The sequence below is a fragment of the Durio zibethinus genome, chromosome 16 (assembly GCF_047325235.1).
Source record: "Durio zibethinus cultivar Kanyao isolate XHJ-2024 chromosome 16, ASM4732523v1, whole genome shotgun sequence".
Lineage (NCBI taxonomy): Eukaryota > Viridiplantae > Streptophyta > Magnoliopsida > Malvales > Malvaceae > Durio > Durio zibethinus.
In genome coordinates this window covers 21,925,028-21,946,992 of record NC_143177.1, presented here as the reverse complement: position 1 = coordinate 21,946,992, position 21,965 = coordinate 21,925,028, and the positions used below count along the sequence as shown (strand labels likewise).

Sequence of the window (21,965 nt, the reverse complement as noted above, 5' to 3'; positions counted from 1 at the left end):
TATATTAAATCAAAAAATTAAAAATAATATATCAAAATAACTAATATCGATATATATTATATTTAAAAAAAATAAAAATTTTATTTGATATGATATTAACAATCTTGATTATAATAAGATGATAAAAATTTGAATAATTATTAATTTAAATTTAAAGCTATTTTTTATTAGTGTATTTGATTTTGCATTTTTAACCATTACAAAATTTCGTGCATGAATTTGAAAATTCAAACGGAATTTCATATTAACTATAACGAGGAAGATTGAATACATGCGCGGTTCAAAATACTAAACTAATTATACCCCGAGGAGTCCATTAATTACGACATTAGTTATTTTTACTACATAATTAAATTTTGGATAAAAAACAACAGTTGAACACGTGAAAATGGAAAAGAATATTTTGTGTTAAGTGAGGGTGATTTAGTAATTTCAAGTATGTAAATAAGTACTAATCATTTTAATTTTACGATATTATGCTTCGTGTTTGACACGCTCCACACCCACACGTTTGGAACACTCATGCCGTGTGGGCTCAGGCTTAAGCCGGACCACCCTGTTGGCTTTTCGTCCACGTCATTACCAGGTGGGCGCCACCCCCCATAAAAACCCTAAATTCACGCCACATGCACCCCAAATTCACCCCAAACCTAAACCCAAATCTACGATCCCGATCCACGCTCTTTCCGTTTTACACGTGTTCCAAGGTCCCCATCCTAACCGTCAATGCCAGGTCACCGGGCCAGCTTTCTGGTCACCTTCCAAATCTGTAACAATCCTTAGATCAAGAACAGAACTCTATCTAACGCTCAGAATACTGCCCGAAACTCAGTTGGGCAGATCTCATGGCCTTTAAGAATAGAGCCAGCCTTCTCTTCTTCCTCGCTCATCAAGGGTTCGATACCAAACCCTAGTCTTCACGTGTAAATTTTCTCCGGAAATAAAATAGTTTTCAGGTTTTTCCTGTCTCAAGTTCTTGGCTATATTGGTTAAGGCGGCGCGTGGTGGCTATTTGGGTGACGCGTGGGAACCAAACTATCTCTTTTCATGGTTGTAGTTTGTCCATCTGAATCGGGAAACCCGCGCCCGAACCCTGCCGGCTCCCGAAAATTTAATGGCGTCGGCGGTGTTAACGAATCGAAGTGAGTCGAATTGGCCACCGCAGCCGAAAAGCAGTGTCGGTACATTCATGGGCAAAGTTCCCTTAACAGCAACAAAACCAAACCCTAACCCTAAACCTAAATTCAACAAGAAACGTCATTTCCATCATCAGTTGGCGCAACCGGATGACTTTGCAGGCCACGTCGTCAATGATTCCCCTGCTGTGACGCAATCCGCTGCTTCTGATGATGCATCATCGATTAATAGGAAACTTAACGACTTCAGCTCTGGCGCTTATGTCAACTTTCCCATCAGCTCTTATTCGAGGAAAGAGTTGATTGATCTGAAGAACCGGTTGGTTGCCGAGTTGGAGCAGATTCGTGAATTGAAGAATCGAATCGATTCGAATGATTTTCACGTGAGATCCAATTCCAATAAGAAACCCTTACCCAAAAAAAACATTTCAGGAAACAAACGGTCTTTGCCCCCAAATTTCAGCAAAGAATTGAAGACATTGAACCCTCAAGAGAACGGAAAAGCATCTACGGCTCATTCGATGAAAATTTGTTCCCAAATCTTGAACAAATTGATGAAGCATAAGTATGGGTACATCTTCAATTCGCCGGTGGATGTCGTTCGGATGGGGCTTCATGATTATTATGATATAATCAAGAAGCCGATGGATCTGGGTACTGTTAAATCGAAGATGGCCAAGAATTTTTATGGGTCACCGTTGGACTTCGCGGCCGATGTTAGGCTGACTTTTAATAACGCCATGTTGTATAACCCTAAGGGGCATGAGGTTTATGTGTTGGCTGAGCAGCTGCTTGCGAGATTTGAGGAATTGTTCCGGCCATTGAGTTTGAAATTGGAGGAGCAAGAAGAGCCACAAGAAAGGGGTTATTATGAGGAAGAGTTGCAGGCAAGTTCTTGGGATCATGGCGAAGCTGATAGGTTGAAGAACGATAGGGAAAGGGATGGGGAGATGGTTATTGATGGGGATGATCCAATTGACATTGTGGCAAGATCTGGAAAAGTTGGTGGGGTTTCGGGCTTTGTTTCAGACTCAAATGTACCACCATCTCAGATGCAGTTTCATCCACTGGCGAGGGTGGCTTCACCAGTTAGGGCACCGCCAGTGAAGCCACTGAAGCAGCCAAAGCCAAAGGCTAAGGATCCGAACAAGAGGGAAATGAGTATGGAGGAGAAGCAAAAATTGGGGATTGGATTGCAGAGCTTGCCGCAGGAGAAGATGAATAATGTGGTTCAGATTATAAGGAAGAGGAATGGGCATTTGAGGCAGGATGGGGATGAGATTGAACTTGATATAGAGGCAATGGATACAGAGACGCTGTGGGAGTTGGATAGGCTTGTCACTAATTACAAGAAGATGGTCAGCAAGATTAAGCGGCAAGCATTGATGGCAAACAATGTGGCATCTAATGACAGCAATAGGGTAAGCACATTGTGATTGCTTGATGGGTAAATGATAATTTTGATCTTTATCATATGAATTTGATGGATTTATATTTGTACTGATACCGATTGGAGAATGATGGAAAATACAGGAAGAAGTAACCGTGGAGAAGATTGAGGTTGCAATGGAGACGAAGAAGCCCAAGAAAGGGGATGCTGGCGATGAAGATGTAGATATTGGGGATGAAATGCCAATGAGCAGTTTTCCACCTGTAGAGATTGAGAAGGATAATGATCATGCTAGTAGCAGTTCTAGCAGCTCCGGCAGTTCAAGCAGTGATTCATCGTCTTCAAGCGGTATTACTCGACTAAATTATGAATTTTGGAATGATGGTTCCTAGATGAAGGAAAAAAAATTCTTACTTTTGTAAGGTTATTATTGCAGATTCGGATTCTGGGAGTTCTTCAGGAAGTGATTCTGATGCTGATGATGTGAGGAATTAAGGCCTTGGATTGAAGAATGAATTATTTGTTTTTGAAGCTTGTCAGCCGAGATTTTGGGGCAATCCAGAGTTGGGTGGGATATAGATGAGGTACATTTTGCTAACATTCCTAACAAATTGAAAATTAGATGTGGATTTCAGTAGTATTAAATGCTGAATGTGTGAGCTTTCTTTTTCTTTTTTTGTTGCTGTACAGGGTGGGTTCTTTAAGTGTGTTGTGTGAATTGTAATGGTTGCTCTCTTTGGAGGAAAGAAATATGACGAAATTGGAAATAGGGCCACCTTGGCCAGAAAAATGAATGTGGATTTTAGTGGGTAGGGAAATGTAGTGAAAAGAGTTAAGAGATTTGGTAGAAGATAGGTAGGAGGGGAAGATCGACGGGGTTGGAAAACACTTTGTATGCATCAACCCTAATACTTGATTTTCAGTATCAATAGAGGCATTTACAATTTAATCTTTGCTTCTTGGTTGTTGGTAGGATGGGTATATAGCAACAGACTCGTAATGCAATTTTTTGAGTGCATATTATTCCCTTGGTAAAAAAAAAAATCATAACTGGAACGGTGGTTGTAGCCTTTTGGAGGAAAAGAAGGGAGAAGATAACCGTAAAAAGCAACCCTGTACGAATTTCGATTATATTTGGAAAGGATTGGATGAGAGGCGGCAACTGCCTGGCTTTGATATTTGAGGGTGGGAACATGAGAAACACATAATGGTGCCGCCTCTAAGCGAAAAGGAAATTTGCCATATGTATATGCTCTTTTCCAATGGAACAAGATTGCCCGATAGGCCAAACACTCGTGCGCCAACAAGTTACAAGCGCAAGGTTCGCCCTATGTAATTGCGAGGTTCAACTCGTACCATAACTGGTAGGCTATGATTTGCACGTCAACCACTATGTCGCCATGCCATTGAGAAGATGTTCCATTCCAGTTATTTCTACGATGGTAATTGCTCTGTCGGCAGGGACCATGCTACTTTCCCAGATTCTCAGTTGCTTGAAGCCAATGATAATTGACTATTGGAAATAGGAAACTGTTCGAAGTGACAATTTAGAAGCCCACTTCTGCGCTGTCCTTTTGGCAAACAAAAGTTGCATTGCCTCTATCGTTTGTCTTTTTTGTTGTACATGCAAGTTTCCTCTATTTTACGTATAGACACTTGTTCGATAAATGGTTACTATATATCCATATAAAATTTTCTAACATATGACCGATATGATGATTAATAAAAAAATAAAAACATAAAAAACTTGAAAGCAAGCGAATTGGAATGATTTCTATTAGATATTGGATGGCACTACCAACTTGGTCAACATATACACTGAAAGGATTGAGATGCTGACAGTGAGAGCAAAGGGTAGTGGGGACAATGGTTGGGGGAGGAAGCTTCATATTTCATCATTCAAACTATGGGTAGAGTATGGTTCAAAAATACTTATAATAGCCTTTCACCTTTTGACCTAATTGGCTAAAAGACTTTGAGAAAGACCCGTGAGTGTAGGTTTTAATTTTACCACTGCCCCGCTATTACTTTGGATTCCCAAAAAAAAATCTTCTTATCATAAAGAAATAAAATCCTTATTCATAAATGTCCAAGTAAAAACGCAGTAAGACAGAATACTGAAAGAGGCAAAAACAAAAAAGCTCTAAAACTAGCAGGTATGGAATAAGACAAGACCGCATATAAACTGATGACTATGATAGCAAGGAAACTAATGTATCCATTAATTCTGGCATTGAATCACTGTCCAACTTATTTTTTCCAGATGAAATGTGAATAACAAAAGCTGCAAAAGCTTTCTTACGCATATGACAAGTTCAGAGGCAGCTTCAGAGTATTTCCCAGGTTAAAGGAGCACTTTGATATAGCATTGGGATGAGCAAGTACCTTAATGCATTCATTTATTTTCATCACTAATAAATCCATGGTTTGCTTCCAGCCATTATTAACTGTCAAAAGCTGAGTATTGTTTCACTACTTGAACTACAAAAGGTTAAAAAAATAAAAATTGAAAACAAGATCATGACAAACATAAAAAATTAGGTTGGTAAGCACACTATAACCATGGAAGATAAACATTCCTAATTTCTATCATCTATTCACCATAGATTAGGCTTAAAGATTGATAATGCAGTTTAAGAACATTCCAAGGCAGTAAGACACCCACTAAACACCAATCTTTTCATAGCAAACCAGCTTTTTATATGTTGCATGAATTCTTGCAACAATTAAATTCAAGATACAGAGAATCACCAAAGCCGGAAACAAAGAATCAAAAGAGCGGATGATAAGCTTTGCACCAAAGAAGGGAGGTAGCAATATTACCTTTTCAGTGTTTGCCAGCAATGATTGAAGTTGTTCAACGCACATCCTGCAAAGTGCTCGAGGTGGCTGCTTTTGGCCACCTGAATTTCCTCTGTAACTCAAATGAAGTAACATTGCCAAGAGAAGGAAAAATAGATCCTGAATGGATAGGAACTTCAAAATTTCACTTTGGACCCGGGCATTTTGGTGCTGGATCCTTCTTTAAATGTTTCAATACACTAGGCAGGGATTCTATGATCCAGCCTTTTAGAAAATCAAAGTTCCCCAACATTCCGACAGAATCTTTGTCCTCAAACTGAGTCTATCTCTGAACTCTCGTCTGAAAAACCATCAGAAGCATGCATGATCTTCATCCAGAAACATGTTCATAATGTCCTCGACAAACAACATGAAGTCTGCTTCTGTTTCAATCTCTTCCATCAAATTCTCAACTGTTTTTGTGTGCTTCTGTAAAGCCACAATAACAGCTGCTCTTCTATCATTGTCCTTTTCAACCCAATCTAATAATTTATTAAGAAAATGCTGCGCAACTTTGTACAGCTAGGAGTCGTTGGTGTCAAGTATATCCATCAAGCATTGGACAAGTTTGTTGGACAAAACAATTGGTGTTAAAGAATTTGTTGGACAAAACAATTGGTGTTAAAGATGTAGGCGACCTTGGGAGGAGAAGAAGTAGAATATCGAGTGTTAAGTTCTTGCAATCATGAGATGACAGAAGAAGGGATCCTTCAACAACAACCTCACAAAAACGCTGCACGTTTTTTTTGCAGTTTCTTCCTCCAGAGAGCAAGATTTCCAACCCCTTTTTTGCTTCTTTCGGAAATTTGAAACGGATACTGCATCTTCAGCCTGAAAATTGGTATCAGGTAGAAGAATACCTACAAAAGCAGGCCACACAACATGAACTCGCGGCTGGCAAAAAGCGGATTTCTGCATGTTTAAGAAAAGGTAAAGAAGTTTTAGAAAATATTTATAGCTGATTCCTCAAAATTACCCCTGCCTTTAAAAGTTACCTTAAAGCAGTTACTGAGAGAAGATAGATAATCGACAGAGAAAAGTTTGCTTGGGCTGAATGGGTTTGGCAAAAGTTTGTCAAGAACTATGCTGTCAATGGATGTGACAAGTTTTCAAAGATAAAAAGCAAAGCATCGGGATTTCCCGGGTCGCTTCTTCAAACCACTCAATAATGCCAGAAGCTTCAAGAACGTGATTCAACAAGGCTTTGACAGGCAACTGAAAAATTAGAAGCATAGATTAAAGAATGAAACAACAAGGCATTAACCAAACACGTATCGGTTCAACGTTGCAAGATCTATCCATTTCTGAGACAACTTCCAATAATAAGCATATATTAAAGATATTTACATGCACATTGCACATTCATGGGCCACCAAAATTATTGGAATAATTCATGATTCATCTGGAAAAAGTATATCATGACCCTTGACTTTGATAATTTCTAAGCATTGATTTTTAGTTAGCATAGGTTTAACAAGTCCAGTATTCCCAACATTAGTTAAAATTACAGGCATATCGAAGAAGAAATTCTACTTTATCTAAAAAAAAAAACAACCTTTTCAACCAATTCTAATATAAATGAGATAGCTGCCTCCTTCAAGTATAGTTTTTAGAGGCAGGGGAGATAAAGGCATTGATGGATTCCTTGACATGAGGCATGACGAGTGTTGTTATCACAAAACCACTCTTTAATAACTCTGTCAGATCAGCAAGAGCAGCATGAGCAAATAATTGAAGAGCCCACTCTAATGCTAGCCATTGTAGCAATCAAGATGGCCAAACCCAAAGCAAAACCTTGTCTAGCACACTGCAAAAGCAGCAGAACAACATGCTTATTTCAAGTGCTTGATGCCACACCATGTTCAATTGACAAGTTTAACCATGGAAGGCATATACAAGAAACTTAAATGCATATTTTAATGTTGATTACATGCAACACTTTCTAGAACAGAGCTAATTAATCAAACCTCCCTGGATGAAGAAACTCCCTTGATTAGCACAACATATCTCAAAGATGGTGCACAGTTTTTCAAGCCATCATCCTTTTCATCTTTCTGATTGAATCCATCCTCCATGGAGCTCCTTATTCACAAGCCTCTGATATACCTTCTGAATTTCCTTCAACTGTTCCACCAATTTTCCCGCTGCAGCTTCTTTAGAGAAGCATCAGCCAGACATAAGTCACTAGAAACTCTATGATGGAACTCAGGCAGATGCAGATCACTGGCTGATGAGCGTGCTACACTTTTCTATTTGGGATGCAAATCTTTATTATCTTGTAAAGCATAAAACCGCCTCTCCTTGTCCAGGGCCTTATCTTTTCTTTTGTCTTTTTTTTTTTAAATCTCTCAACGGGCATGGCGGATGCTCTATCCTTCTTCATTTTCTTATTGTTCGAAGGCATTGTAAACACATTATTTCCAGTAGCTATGGAGTGGATGTTTCTTTTCCTGCTAGCCATTGAAACCCAAATTTCTACTTCTGCTGAAACAATTTTCAGCCAAAAAAAAGAGTAAAGAATACCCTTTAATCAAAACAGAGTAGTCTTTACGTAATTCCAAAAAGACATTAAACCGCATAAACTAAAAGTAATCAATAAGAAAAGGACATTAAACCGCATAAACGAATACTAATATCAAGTATACCTAGACAATGCAATAAATAAAAGCTACCTTATTGGTACTTTTAATTTCAAGGTGCTGATGAAGAACCTGAAGAAATAAAGATAACAATCAGACGATGGTGATGCTGATACGTGATAAATGACCACCTTCTAGGGAAACGTTTTGCAAATTTGCATGGAGACCCTTGGATAGTTTTTCGATTCTGTATAAATAAATTTATTCTCATATTATGTATTCTAGAAAACAAGTATTAAGAGGATAATTCACTTCTCTATTTTTTTGGTACAAAGTAATTGCAAGAATAAAAGTTATAAATACTGAAATTTGAATATCAAACATAAATTTTATATATGCTGAATATTATTTATTAAAAATGATTGCATGAACTAAACCTAGAGTTCACTTTCACTTTTTTTATTAGAGGTAAGAGTAACTAACTGAGCAATTATTTCTCCCTTATCACAATTCAAGTCCATAGTATTTGTGAAGGAAATGCCGTAATTACCATCTGATCTGAGCGACCAACCCTTGCTAGTCTCCAGCCCTGGCAAATCAGCATATAGAAACAGCATTGTCCCCCTATACCAGTAAGCTCCATTCGTTACATTTTATCTGTGATAGTTGCAAACTATTGCATCTTTCATGTATCATGCAGCCAAATATTGTGCTAATGAATGGGCGGAAGATGTAGCAAGTCAAGGAAATCTCATATTTTTTTCATTTGGAAAATTTATGTTTGTCCCATATTGAAGGGGTTCAGAACTCAAATTCCTAATAGGATAATACATTCGACCGTGATTATTTAGAAACAAAAATGCTAAACATCATATGCATCAATCGAAAGGATCATCTGTGGCAACGTTGAATGCCACTCAAAAGAAACAACTAACAGAATCACTGCCTCGTCACTCACTTTTTCACCTCCTCGTATTCTGCCCCTTCGGCCTGGTCACCACCTTGAGCACCTCCAGAAGAACCTCCTTGGGCACCACCAGAACCGCCAGACATGTGCTCCCCAATCTTTGAGACAGCTTTATTCGCTGCATCAATCTTGGCCTTGATCTCATCAACATTCTCTCCTTCTATTGCCTTCTTCAAATCCGAAACAGCATCCTCAATTTCTTTTGCAATTTCACTAGGAATCTTGTCCCTGTACTCGTTCAAGCTCTTCTCTATGCTATAAATAGTGGTGTCTGCATTGTTTTTGATATCAATCAAAGCTTTTCTTTGTTGGTCCTTCTGGGCATGCAACTCAGCTTCCTTGACCATCTTCTCAATCTCATCCTCCGAGAGACCACCAGATGAACGGATGGTAATCTGCTGTTCTTTCCCAGTGGCCTTATCCTTGGCAGAAACAGTGACAATACCATTGGCATCGATGTCAAATGTCACCTCAATCTGAGGCATGCCTCTAGGAGCAGGGGGGATGCCTACCAAGTCAAACTCACCCAACATCTTGTTGTCAGTGGCCATTTCACGCTCACCTTGAAGTACCTTGATACCTACTTGAGTCTGATTATCGGCTGCAGTAGAAAACACCTGCAAACCAAGGATCCCCATCAAACATGAAACAGGAAGATAAATAACATTCGTGGAAGATGTGATTGGAAGAAATTAGTCAACACTTATATGCCCAAAAAACAATTCTGTCAACTTATTTTGTCCCAATGACCATTTTTGTTATTTAATATTGAGTGAACTAAAGGAAAATGCTATAAATCTGCACCAAAGACACACCTGACTCTTTTTTGTTGGAATGGTTGTGTTCCTGTTGATTAACCTTGTGAATACACCTCCTAGCGTCTCAATACCAAGTGACAAAGGAGTGACATCAAGGAGAAGCAACTCTTTAACGTCCCCACGAAGTATACCACCTTGAATTGCTGCTCCCATAGCGACTGCTTCGTCAGGATTCACTCCTTTGCTTGGACTCTTCCCAAAGATCCCTGAAACTACTTCTTGTACTTTAGGTACACGTGTCATCCCTCCAACAAGAAGAACCTCATCAACATCCTTTGTGGAAATGCCAGCATCCTTCAAACAATTCTTACAAGGAGCCTTGGTCCTCTCAATCAAGTGATTTACCAAAGATTCAAACTTCGATCTGGTCAATGTGATATTCAAGTGTTTTGCCCCAGAAGCATCAGCTGTTATAAATGGAAGATTGATTTCAGTCTGCGATGTTGATGAGAGTTCGATTTTTGCCTTCTCAGCAGCTTCCCGAAGCCTCTGGAGTGCAAGTCTATCCTTTGAAAGATCAATTCCCTCAGTTTTCTTGAATTCACTCACCAAGAAATCCAGCAAGGCATTGTCAAAATCCTCTCCTCCCAAGAAAGTATCACCATTGGTTGCTTTGACCTGGATATGGTAGTTATTAGTACAATTGGCCTAATCATCCTTAAAACAAATCCTTTTAGAATTAAAAAAAAGATGCATACCTCAAATACACCATTAGAAATCTCCAAAATTGAAATATCAAATGTACCACCACCAAGATCAAAAACTGCAATAAGACCCTCCTTATTGTTCATTCCATATGAGAGTGCAGCAGCAGTAGGTTCATTGATTATTCTCTCAACATCAAGGCCTGCAATTCTACCAGCATCCTTAGTAGCTTGCCTCTGTGCATCATTGAAATATGCTGGAACAGTGATAACTGCTTTAGAAACACCCTTTCCAAGGTAAGCCTCAGCAGTCTCTTTCATCTTGGTCAAAATAAATGCCCCAATTTGGCTAGGAGAATATTGTTGTCCATTTGCTTCAACCCACGCATCTCCATTCGGAGCTTTGACAATCTTGAAAGGAACCATTCCCATTTCTTTTTGTGTTTGGGGGTCATCATATCGTCTACCAATTAGACGCTTGGTTCCAAAAAGTGTATTAGTTGGATTGGTCACAGCCTGTCGTTTTGCAGGGGTGCCCACAAGTAACTCTCCCTTTTGGTTGAAGGCAACAACAGATGGTGTGGTCCGTGCACCTTCAGAGTTCTCAATAACTTTGGGACTCTGAAATCATAACAGACTCAATCAGAGATAATCACGGCACTTCACCTTCCAAAGCTAACAACAAAATTGTTAAGAACATCAACCCATTTGTCGAATTCTTACCTTTCCCTCCATGACAGCAACACAGGAGTTGGTTGTACCCAAATCAATACCAATAACATCATTGCCAGCAGGTTTTGAACTATGTTCAAGGAAAAGAAAAGAGTTAAATTGAGCAATCAAAAATTTACTAAAAAAAACAATAATGAGAATAACCCAAACTATGGTTACCTGAAAGCTCTAGAAAAACTTGTCCAATTAATTCCTACCGGGTTCTTGCCATTGCTAGCAAGCTGCACAAAAACCAATTAAGCATGAGGCACCATCCATTTCATTCACCGGGAATATTATTCAAGTCCTTAGCAAACAAACTGCAATAACCATTTTCACAGACAAATCTCAAGCATATTTCAAGAAACCCCAGTAACTAAAGCTTAAACCAACTTGACCTGACGAGCCACTTGGCTAACAACAGTAACTCGATTTTAGTTAGAGACATAAGCTCATTTTATAAGCGACACAAAGTCAATAAAAAACTATATGTAATCATCCTTTAATTACCAAACAGATTAATGGACAGTACCATCCAACTTCAATTTAATCATACAAACAAGCTCTTTATCAACTTATTTATATATCATCAGTTCCAAATAAACAAATAATATTCGCAAAAGTTCCACTTTAAATGAATGAATCAAAAAAACGCAAAATATCTAATACTTTTAGCAACCTCCCAATCAAAGAATACAATCTAGATAAATTTTCTTTTTTTCTCGAATTTCTCAACAACCAAACAGAAGATAAAACTAGGAACCACAGATCAATCAAGAAAATCATAAAAAACAACACGAAAAGTTTTAAAGCAAACAAAAAAAGAGTTTGAAACTTACGTATCTATAAGCGGAGAGAGGTACAGAGGCCACATCACGGCGTCGAAATGAACGGAGCAGTGTTGCCGTTACCATAGCTATTCCCTAGAAAGAGCAGCAAAGAATCAATGGAGATTGAATGAGGGTACTTCGGTTAAAATAAAGTAAGACGAGTTTTCTAGGGTTTAGGGTTTTGCTTTGCTAAGGCAGACACTTTAGTTTTATAAGGTGGAAATGGGATTATTGAGATTTTCTGGTAAGAGATAGAAGGTTCTAGATTAAAAAGAGCTCGGCGAGGCGAGCCGCTATTTAGCCTTTCGTTTTTCCGGTTCACATATGCCAAGCCAACAAAACTCAATCTGATGGTTGGTATAAACCACATCATTTTCTAAATTACTCCTACTAATTTATTATTATTATTTTTTTGCTACATCATTTTCTAAATTATTTCTATTAATTTATTATTATTAATTTTTTGTACACACTCCTGCAAAAAAAATTTTGGTTTTTTATTAGATTTGGCTTTGAGAAATATGGTTTTTGTTTTTCTTTTTTAACTAAATAAAAAAAAAAACTTTAGGAAGACTAATTTAATTGTGGAACTGGTAACAAATTGAAATAGTGATTTTATGATTATTAAAGTTGAAATCAAATTGAATATAAAATTTAATACATCATTATTTTAAAAAAATAATATTTAATAAATTTAAATTCAAATCCTAAAATTTTTTTATCCCTAAAATGCAACTTTTTTTATACTAAAAAAAACTGAGTTCAACTAAAAATGAAATTAAATCATCCAATTATGCAGAATTCAAATTTATTAAATTACTTAAAAAAATTTCATTAACATGTTTTAAATTCAAATTATAACATTAACACAAACGTCCAATCATGTAATAAGCGCCGACCATAATTTACAAATTAAAATGATTTTATCCAGCTTAGCTTTCTGAATTCAAAATTTTTGCCTTGCAAGTGGACGTGTAATTTGTCACAAAGGATTCCAAAATTGTTATTCCTCAACTAAAGAAAGGTCTGGCTTTCCGAAATGCGGGGTTGAAGCTTCTTATGCCACCCAATCTGTCTGCTCACATGAAAAATTATAGGTAGCTTTTCCTTGTAATTCCATTTCTTTTTTATTTTTTTTTCCCTTTGTTTAGAGCTATTAACAACAGTTGAAGTTTTTCAAAAGAAGAAACAGAAAATTCAAGCGTGAAACCAATGGTGAAAAAAATTGGTATGCAATGGCTGATTTCAGTGTAAAAAAGTCCAAGGCGCTGACTAGAGCTAGGACAACCATTCGTGGCTTAACATAGGTTGACACTTTGTTCCTAAAAACACTTCTCCTAAGATTTTTCATGGCTTTAAAGGGCTAGTTGTCCCTGGCAGGTTGCAAGTAACTCAGGGTTAGTACATGAAAGAGAGAGAGGGGACAAAGGCTAAAGTTATGCCGAATTGAAGGAAATGGTATTTATCTGCTGATCATGGAAGGGTAATGTGTTAATAATCCTACCCCATTGGCATTTTTGTGAAGAAGTAACCTTTACCATTGCACCAGACAATGGCTTCTAACCAACAAAACTAACAAATATGGTGCTGAAAGCGTGTGTTTTCAAGAACTAAAATAAAAAAAAAGTTCTGAAGCGCAAAACTTAATTTATTTGATCCATGCAATTATTTTATTAAAAAGTGAAATCTTGTAGGTTTAAAGTTTACATCTAAGCATTTGCAACTCTTTCACTGTGACTTTATTTGTAACCAAAAAAGAAAAAAGATTTTGATGGTTTCCTTTGAGCTATATGCTTTGATAGTTGGTACACATGGTTCGTGACAGAATTCAGAAAAAACTTATATGCTATAAGACATTTGAAAAGGGAAAGGATTATGATTAATCCACCTATATGTACACCAACTACACCTTTCACTTCATTTTGAAACTTACTACTCAAGCAATTTCTGTTAGTACCTTGGGTTTCAACTTCAAAATTTCAAGCCAAATTCCTGCTTTCACAGCATAGTGAACCTGACTTCCAGATTCCTCAACAAAGCTAAAGTTGATACTTGGAAGGCTGGAAGCTGAACACAGACATCATTGAAAAACCATCAAATATACAAAATGGAACTTAAATGTCAGTGCCACTGTGTTGCAATTACCATACAATTGAGATTGCAATAAAACTCAAATTTTGTGTGTTTGTATAGTCAAACTTTAATAGAAACACCTGTACAGTTAAACCTTCAAAAATGATATAACATACAACAGAATGGGCAAAAGAATAAGACTCATCTCTAATGAAGCACCTTCACCACCTCTAGTCTAAATACGAGTAAGTGATGAACACGGTATTTCTACTTTTAGCCCAGTCAAATGATGCTAATGACAACTCTATATGTGTATAGAATGGTACACTTAACACGTGTGATTGAGGAGCCAATTAAGGTTAATTTAATGAAAATACCATGATAATGGCTTTCTTTAACTGTCAAATCCTGTGGTAACCACCTCTTTCTTGAATTCCAAAGGTTCTCTTGAGGAATGATCTCCTGTTACGAGACCAACTTCTTCTCAAAGACCTCCTCCTATACCAGGCAGTCAGTCGGGTATAAAGAGCAGGGAAAATAAAGCATAGCAACACTAGAAGCAGCATTGCTAGACAGAGAACCATGACATTGCGGAAACCATCTTTTAGTGCAGGGTCCTTTTGCACAGTCCATGGAATTCCACCCACATTCATTCCAAACACTGAAATATTCAACAAAAAGCAATGAGTTCAAACCTGCCACCTAAGATCTATCAACAAATCAGAGCTCCTACAACAAGGGAAAGGCAGACAAAAAAAATATTACCTCCAGTGATGACAGATAAAGGAAGGAATATTATAGAAAGGAAAGAGAGATAATAGAGTTTTCTGTTAATTTGCTCAGACTGCCAGCTATCCAAACCAGCCTGAATTGCAGTAACACGATTTGCTAGAAACCCTACGTTCTCTTTCAGCCTCCTCAAACGTCCAATCAGCTCTTCAAGGGAGCTGATGTCTTCACTTGCAAACCAATGTTTAGAAGAACATTTTTCCTTGACTCTTGGAAATACTTGCTCCCCATGGGCTATAACCTGCATTTTGGAGAATACATATAAGCAAAGAGGGTTTATTCTCATGGTCTTAATTGCACAGCCAATAAATCAAAACTCAAAATAAATGGGAGTTTCAACCAAATCACATCCCTGTGGATTATCAGAAAATATGAGTGCAAGAACAACCAATCATTGGATTTTCAGTAACCCTCAAAAGTGAAATCTTTAACAGCAACCCATTACTATGTAGTTTGACAAGGAGCTGACATCCATCACATCCCCAGAAACGGTTAAACTTCGATGATGAAGGGACCTGATTGAGCCCTGCCTAGCATGTCTTCGTGCCTTTCTGCTTTTTCATTATGGCTCCTCAATGGAGGTTTCGATTGGTTAAAATAATTCCTCAAAGGCAATGTCTAAGTTAACCACCAAGCAACTTACAAATTTTTCTGCCTAGTAGCCATTTAGAAAGCATGTAAATTACCTGCAGGAGTCGTTGCAAATTTAGATGCATTTTGGGGAATCTTCTATCATCTAGCATCTCTTTCTTTAAAGCATCTCCACCTGAGATTAAGCAGAATAAGTATGACTTGCATCTACAGATAACTTCATTGCCAAAATAAAGCATGCAACTTTAAAAAGTGCACAATATAAACTAGGGAATGAGCTAAGAAGGCACAAGAAAATGAAAATGAGAAAAACCTATGTTTCTCATATCTCAAGTGGAGAGTATATATGTGGAAAAGCATCCTCGCCAATGCAATTAAACACAAATGCTAAATGCTTAATGCCTCTAATATCCTAACTTTTGCCCAAAGAGGTTACAGGAAGTTCCAAGGATGGTTTAAGAAAATGTAAATAAATGGAATTGATCCTAAGTATTCAGAGAGTATAATGCCCTTAAAGTTCATAGAAAAATCTACCAGGTCACATGCATTTGTGGTTTAAATTGGATCTACATTTACAAGCTCATTCAGTGTCAATGAAAATCCTTAAACCGCTTATTCCCATATGAACTTGAAATATGGAATTCAAAAAGGTTTCAGTCCATAGCACAGAAAGCTATAAACCAATTTAACAGAAAAGGAATTAGGCTAGTGTTTATTTAGATAAGGGGCCGAATAAATTCTGTAGGATGAAATTTACCTTTATCCAATTCAAGCTCCACTGAATCCAGCTCCATCTCGAGTTTAGTAACAACATCTTGAAGATGATCCACATGTGTGTCAATGATGTGAACTACGAGGTTTGAGACAGACTTTGGAACAGGATTATCAGCCTCCTCAGAGTGATTCATTGTCAATAAGAACTCAAGAACATGTTCTCCTATAACAATCCCACTCCCTTCCTCCCTCTCTCCTCTATAATATGATGGGCTTTCAACGCTAGGAATCTCTGAGAGAAGAGATTGACCGACTGGTGAGAAACCTAATCTGGGAACACGTCCCAAAGACACAGTAATCACTGAATTCTCAGTAACCCTTGCAGCTAGTCTAAATGTAAAATTACTGGAGGGAGGACCAGGTGAATTAACCCTAAAAACAAGCGCTCCATCAACATGTCCACAAAATGGCCCATTGCTAACAAGTGAGAGAATGTCTTGAAGCTTTAAAGGTGGGCAAAGAACATCTATAAGGTATTGTGCAGACTGTGAGAGTTTCTGTTTCCCTTTGGGAAGTTCTACATGGTACCAACAAAACTCCTGGCCACCACCTTCAGCAAGATCCCACTCCTTATTATAATAATTTCCAAGACCATCAAAAACGTAGGCTTTCTGTCTCACCATACCAGGAAAATGTGTTCTCTGAAGATGATTTTCCGCAAGAGGTATATTACCAGAGGATACTCTAACCAATTCCTCCATTTCTCCATCTCCAACTGGTTCTTCCTGAGCTAAATCCATAACTTTAATTTAACTACCTTTGACCAATCAAGTTAACGAAATACAATGAGTTGGATCAAGATTGTACGACTCACAAATTTCAAATTCAACTATCCCGATTGAATCCAATTGGGCTTCAGAACATTCGAAGAAAAGCTGCTTCTTGAAGGTAAAATGTAACATTTCAACAGCAAAATCCCATCTTTTATTCAACCCAGATTCAATTATAGAAACGAAAAAGGGGGATAGCAGAGGATGAAAAAGAATGTCTTCGAAACAAAGCAGAACCAGAACAGAGATCCAATAGATAGAAACCCATATCAGAATTATTCACCAAAACTTGCAAGAAAGCCAACTGGTGTTCTCCTGCAAGCCACAAAGATTCCAACTTCACCAGTTATAAATCCCATGCAATTTTGAAACATTTCAATAGCCAGAAATTACAAGATAATTTGCATACCTCAACAAAAAAAAAAAATATTAAAAAACAGGAATATCTTGGCCTAAACAAGAAAACCCAGATCAGAATTAACAAAGCTTGTTCAAACTTAACCAGAAAAACATCAAGAAGAAAGATCCAAAAGTCTTCTATGTGGCAATAAGACATGACACATAAATCAAATTAAGAACATTTTGGAAAATGGAAACTGTCGGAAAAATACAACATAGATTAATATTATTATTATTAGATTCAAGGAAAAGGAAGACGTGTTGTTACGATAGTAGTTTCTCAGAGACTCGAGGTTTACTATAATTATTCAAATCCCCTACCAAATTTTAAAAATTTTATTTATAGATATTTAAAGTTTACCAATACTAAACCTCATAAAATCAGGTTAATTTTGGTTGTTTAAAAGGAAAGAAAGATTACCCATAAATAAGAGGGGGAAAGCATGAAAATTTATGAGGTGAAAGAGTTAAAACAGGGGAGGGGGCCTATATTTATGGGCAGTGAATGAATTCTTGCTTTTATTATCCTCATAGTTTTAGGTGTGTACTCAATTTGTTTTTGACAAAAAAAAAAGTGAAAATCGATTGCATGAAGCCCGAAGATTATTGGACAAAAGAGAAAAATTTAAAGATTTGGTAGAACTAAAGATTCTGCTGAATTGTTTTGTGAGTTTTGGATGTCTGATTTGCCCTTCTGTTCCTGGTAGATTGGCAGAGGAAAACAGAGTTTTAATCACTTTATCTGACGTCCAAAAGCACGAGTTCTAGAAATAATTGTCATTTGTTAACGTTTTAAAATGGATCCAGTAAATAGTATCTGCAGCTTGCAAGTGCAATGGAACGTTCAGCTTCAATTCTTTGGCTTCTGGATGTCTGCGGTTTTAAGTTTTGACACGTCTAAATCAAAGTCAAAACAGTCCAAACCCTTTCTCTTATATATATATATCTATATAAAGTAGTAACTGTTAGAATAGGAAGTCTTTTCTTAAAAAAATAATTTTTAATTGTTGAAAAAAAAAACATGAAGACGAAAATTATTTTTAGTAATAATAGTATGATTTAATGATAAACTATTAAATTGTTAATTTTTTTATAAAATTAACGTAATTTGAAATTAAAAAAATAAATTGTGGGTTGGAATAAATTTTAACTAATTGATTTAATTCTAACAGCTTTAATTGGGATCCGGTGGACCTTACCTTTGTTGAACAATTTTAGATATGTGTTTCCTTGTTTTAGAAAACAAATCATTTGGAATATTTGGTAAAATGATTTTCATTGGTAATTATGTAGCCAGGGGTCTTATGAGATTTGAGTGACCGCTGATCAGAAAAGCCTGCCCAGTAACTTAAAGAATTCTTGGAATAATAACTGCTAAATAACATATGGGCCATCTCTCCTGACCCTGTTCACAGGTCAAGCCCAATGGTACATTAAGCCTCCTAGACAAGTATGATGGGTCTCCATGGAGCCCAAAAATGTCGTGGGTAGCCTATCCATGCAAAAATTGGAATTGGACGCTAAAGCGTAGAGTATGATTAATGGGCCAGCTCCCGGGCTGGCTCAAGCTTGAATACGATTCACGGATAAACAAAATTTGAGTACTATCGTTAACATTAATTGACATAATGAAAAACTAATTTATATATAATGGAAAAAAAAGAAAATATTTTTAGAAACATGATAGTAGGTTAAAGGGTTTTTTACTTTAAAAAAAAATGAGAACACAATGAAAACTTTTTTTTTTTGAAGTTCATGAAAGTTAAATAATTTGAGATGCAGGAAGTATAGCTTATCTGCGGACATACATTTTTTTTTATCAGTGTTCTCTTTAAGGCACGGCATCTGAGACAGTTTACTTCTCTGGCATTTGCATCTGCTTATCTCCTTCCCGCTGACAGTCCCTGGACATGCCCCGGTGACTGACTCTTCTCTGATGCATCAGTTATATGGGGTTTGATGGGCACCAAATGGATCTTTGGATCTCGAGACAACAATCGGACGATGAATTGGTTCTTTGTAGGAGGTGCATTAGGACCTGTCATTGTTTGGCTCGTGCACAAGACATTTCCCGAGCAATTTTGGATTACCCTCGTTAACCTTCCAGTCCTTCTAGGAGCAACAGGAATGATGCCACCAGCAACACCATTAAACTACAATGCCTGGATTATAAATGGAACTATTTTCAACTTTTTCATTGTCCACTAACGAAAGCAGTGGCGGCAAAGGGACAATTACATTCTTTCAGCAGCTCTAGATGCCGGGGTTGCTTTCATGGCAATACTATTGTACTTTTCAGTGGGAATGGAAAATCGAAGTGTGACATGGTGGGGCATGGACGGTTAGCATTGTGAATTAGCAACTTGTCCAACGGACAAGGGAATAATGGTTGAAGGTTGTCCAGTGAATTAATGAATGCACTCCTCAGTTAAATCTTTCAAGATGTGCACTGCACACCATGAATTAGCAAGGACATAAAAGTATAGCTTAAAAACTTAAGGCATCGACAGATGTTTCTATGTTATATGGAAGATATTGTTCAAAAAGCTTCCCTTAACATTCAGGTGCATTCTTTGGATTTATTTGTAGCCAAAGAGCAAGTTTATGTCCAAAAAAAATCACCATCAGCACCAGAAGTCTCAATTTGGGAATACTTTATGAAATACAAGGGAAATTTTGCTGTGCCTTTTTTGCGATTAAGCAAAAGAAATTGAAACTTCCAATTGAATTTTCTAAAAGAAAATCTATGTCCAGGCAAAGAAAGATATTAAGGAGATGAGATGGTCTACGTATTTAATTTTATAGGACAATGTAATTGTCAAGGGAGTGCCTCAAGGACATATTTAATACCCTAAAGTAACTCGAAGTAATCACTGATTATACTCATCCATTCTTATGATAAAGGAGCTGGAACTTGGACAGCCACCTCCGGCATATGCCTTCTAGTTTACAAAGGGAAAAAAAATCATTTGAAGGTTTATCACAAAATTTTCATATGAACAATAAAGAGTAAAGATGAACTTATGATTGCATTTGTTACTATAACAACCTTTGCAACTTCAGATGTATCAGTTGCAGTATTTGTGCTCTTTAGGCACATCTTAAGATTTTTCCTTTGCATATGTATATAACAGCCCCTATGGGTCTGACATCATCAATGCATATATTCCAAGACAAATACAATGATCATATCTCGATTATGAAAGAGCTTATGATACCACATTGGGAATTTAATTTGTTTAGAAGAGAATCTTCATCCTTAAGATCATATTTGGTATATAAGATAATGAATAAGATAAAATAATAATTATTTTATATTATATTTGATTCGTATCTAAATGAAAGGATATAATTACAAAGAGAATTAATTAGCCTCTTGGTATGAGATGATTCAATCTTCTCAATGTAAAAAAAATTATTTTTAATTCATAAGATTAAATTTATATATTTTGATCAATAAATAAATAATTTTATTTTAATCATTGTATACATCAAATATAAAATAAAATGATATTATTTAATCTAATCATATTTATAATGTCATCTTATTCTATCTTGTTATAATCTTATATACCAAACACATCCTAAAAATCTTATCTAAAAAATTATCTTAGACCAGCTGTAGCAACTTTTAGACTTAGTTGCTTGCCAATTTCATCACTTATATCAGAGTTGCCATCTGCTCTAACTCCCTAAAACCATAGTAAAGGACAAAATTTACTAACAGAATATTATAGAAATGAAAAGAGAAAAGGGAGAGGGAAGGGTATGGCCAAGAGAGATTTGGGGAAGACACGCATGCTACATATTAATGTGACACCATATAATTAATACAAATTAAACAGACTCCATGCAATCAGTGTGATCGTATTTGCAACTCAGAAAATGACCAAAAGGATCCCAAGTTCCTAACTCCAAAATCTCAGAAGTTTTACTTGGTTTTTGTGGTTTTCTACGTTTTACATCATGGGGTAGTATTAGGGCTGTAAATTGGGCCGATGCTGCAAGAGACTATGGGATACTAAGGGTCGCTGATCCTTTGACCCAATTATTTTGGGCTTCAACTTGATCATTTTGGAATAAAAAAAAATATAGCCCGTATTTGAAAATATTTACCTTCTGCATCGGTGTCTCTAGTAAATAAAATATAGATATAACAGTGAGATAAATGATTCATACAGCATTCTAAAACCAGCGGCAAGTAATCATACATAAAAACTTGTGTACAAGATGAAAACTTGGTTCTTGATTCTTGTCCCCAGACACTCCCCCGCCGCTTTGAAAGTCAAAAACCAAGTCGCCTAGCAATATTTTTGAAAGCAAATAGTAATGTTAAATTATCACCCACTAGATCCATAATAAATATTCCACTTGCCCTACTTGTAATATTAATTCCATAGCGAATTAGCGGTTTATGAATCCCAGCAAATAAATCCTTGTTTTTTTGATTGAGGACAATCAAATCCACGCAAGGGGTACTGTCTCCTAAAGCCCCCCACATGAAAAAAAAAAAAAAAAGAAAGAATTTGACAAAGCACTTGTCATGTTGCAGCTATTGCTGAATGCCTGTCAATTTCCCTCTTTAACTCTCCAACGAACTCTAGAGGATATGTTTCTATAGATTCCACCAATTTTCTCGCATTGTTTTTTTTT

At 36.7% G+C, this 21,965-nt stretch overlaps 3 protein-coding genes and 1 pseudogene across 5 annotated transcripts; 1 reads left to right on the top strand and 3 right to left on the bottom strand.

The window, feature by feature from the left end:
• The first annotated feature begins 884 nt into the window (after window positions 1-884).
• On the top strand, window positions 885-4,228 carry LOC111295606 (transcription factor GTE7-like). 2 transcript variants are annotated; one of them, XR_002690846.2, is made up of 4 exons: window positions 885-2,557; window positions 2,670-2,874; window positions 2,963-3,110; window positions 3,217-4,228. XR_002690846.2 is itself a non-coding variant. In XM_022889156.2 (3 exons), exons 1-3 carry the CDS (start codon window positions 1,115-1,117, stop codon window positions 3,019-3,021), a joined length of 1,707 nt encoding a protein of 568 aa, XP_022744891.2. In that variant the 5' UTR covers window positions 885-1,114; the 3' UTR covers window positions 3,022-4,228. The 2 variants fall into 2 exon arrangements, 1 of the variants encoding a protein (XP_022744891.2); XM_022889156.2 differs by having other exon boundaries at window positions 2,963-4,228.
• Window positions 4,229-5,091: 863 nt separating this feature from the next.
• On the bottom strand, window positions 5,092-8,589 carry LOC149514437 (uncharacterized; annotated as a pseudogene).
• Window positions 8,590-8,686: 97 nt separating this feature from the next.
• LOC111295597 (heat shock 70 kDa protein, mitochondrial-like) lies at window positions 8,687-12,099 on the bottom strand. The gene is made up of 6 exons (XM_022889145.2): window positions 11,926-12,099; window positions 11,267-11,328; window positions 11,099-11,177; window positions 10,430-10,996; window positions 9,729-10,349; window positions 8,687-9,530 (listed from the first exon to the last, which is right to left on the bottom strand). The coding sequence occupies exons 1-6, from the start codon at window positions 11,998-12,000 to the stop codon at window positions 8,901-8,903; spliced, it is 2,034 nt and encodes a 677-aa protein (XP_022744880.2). The 5' UTR covers window positions 12,001-12,099; the 3' UTR covers window positions 8,687-8,900.
• A 1,982-nt stretch (window positions 12,100-14,081) lies between these two features.
• Window positions 14,082-17,629, bottom strand: LOC111298672 (uncharacterized). Of its 2 annotated transcripts, XM_089745402.1 has the most exons (6): window positions 17,323-17,629; window positions 16,958-17,228; window positions 16,127-16,873; window positions 15,465-15,544; window positions 14,755-15,019; window positions 14,082-14,650 (listed from the first exon to the last, which is right to left on the bottom strand). In XM_089745402.1, exons 2-6 carry the CDS (start codon window positions 17,043-17,045, stop codon window positions 14,391-14,393), a joined length of 1,440 nt encoding a protein of 479 aa, XP_089601528.1. In that variant the 5' UTR covers window positions 17,046-17,228; window positions 17,323-17,629; the 3' UTR covers window positions 14,082-14,390. The 2 variants fall into 2 exon arrangements, with proteins under 2 accessions (XP_089601528.1, XP_089601529.1); XM_089745403.1 differs by lacking the exon at window positions 17,323-17,629 and having other exon boundaries at window positions 16,958-17,293.
• Between the last annotated feature and the right edge of the window lie 4,336 nt (window positions 17,630-21,965).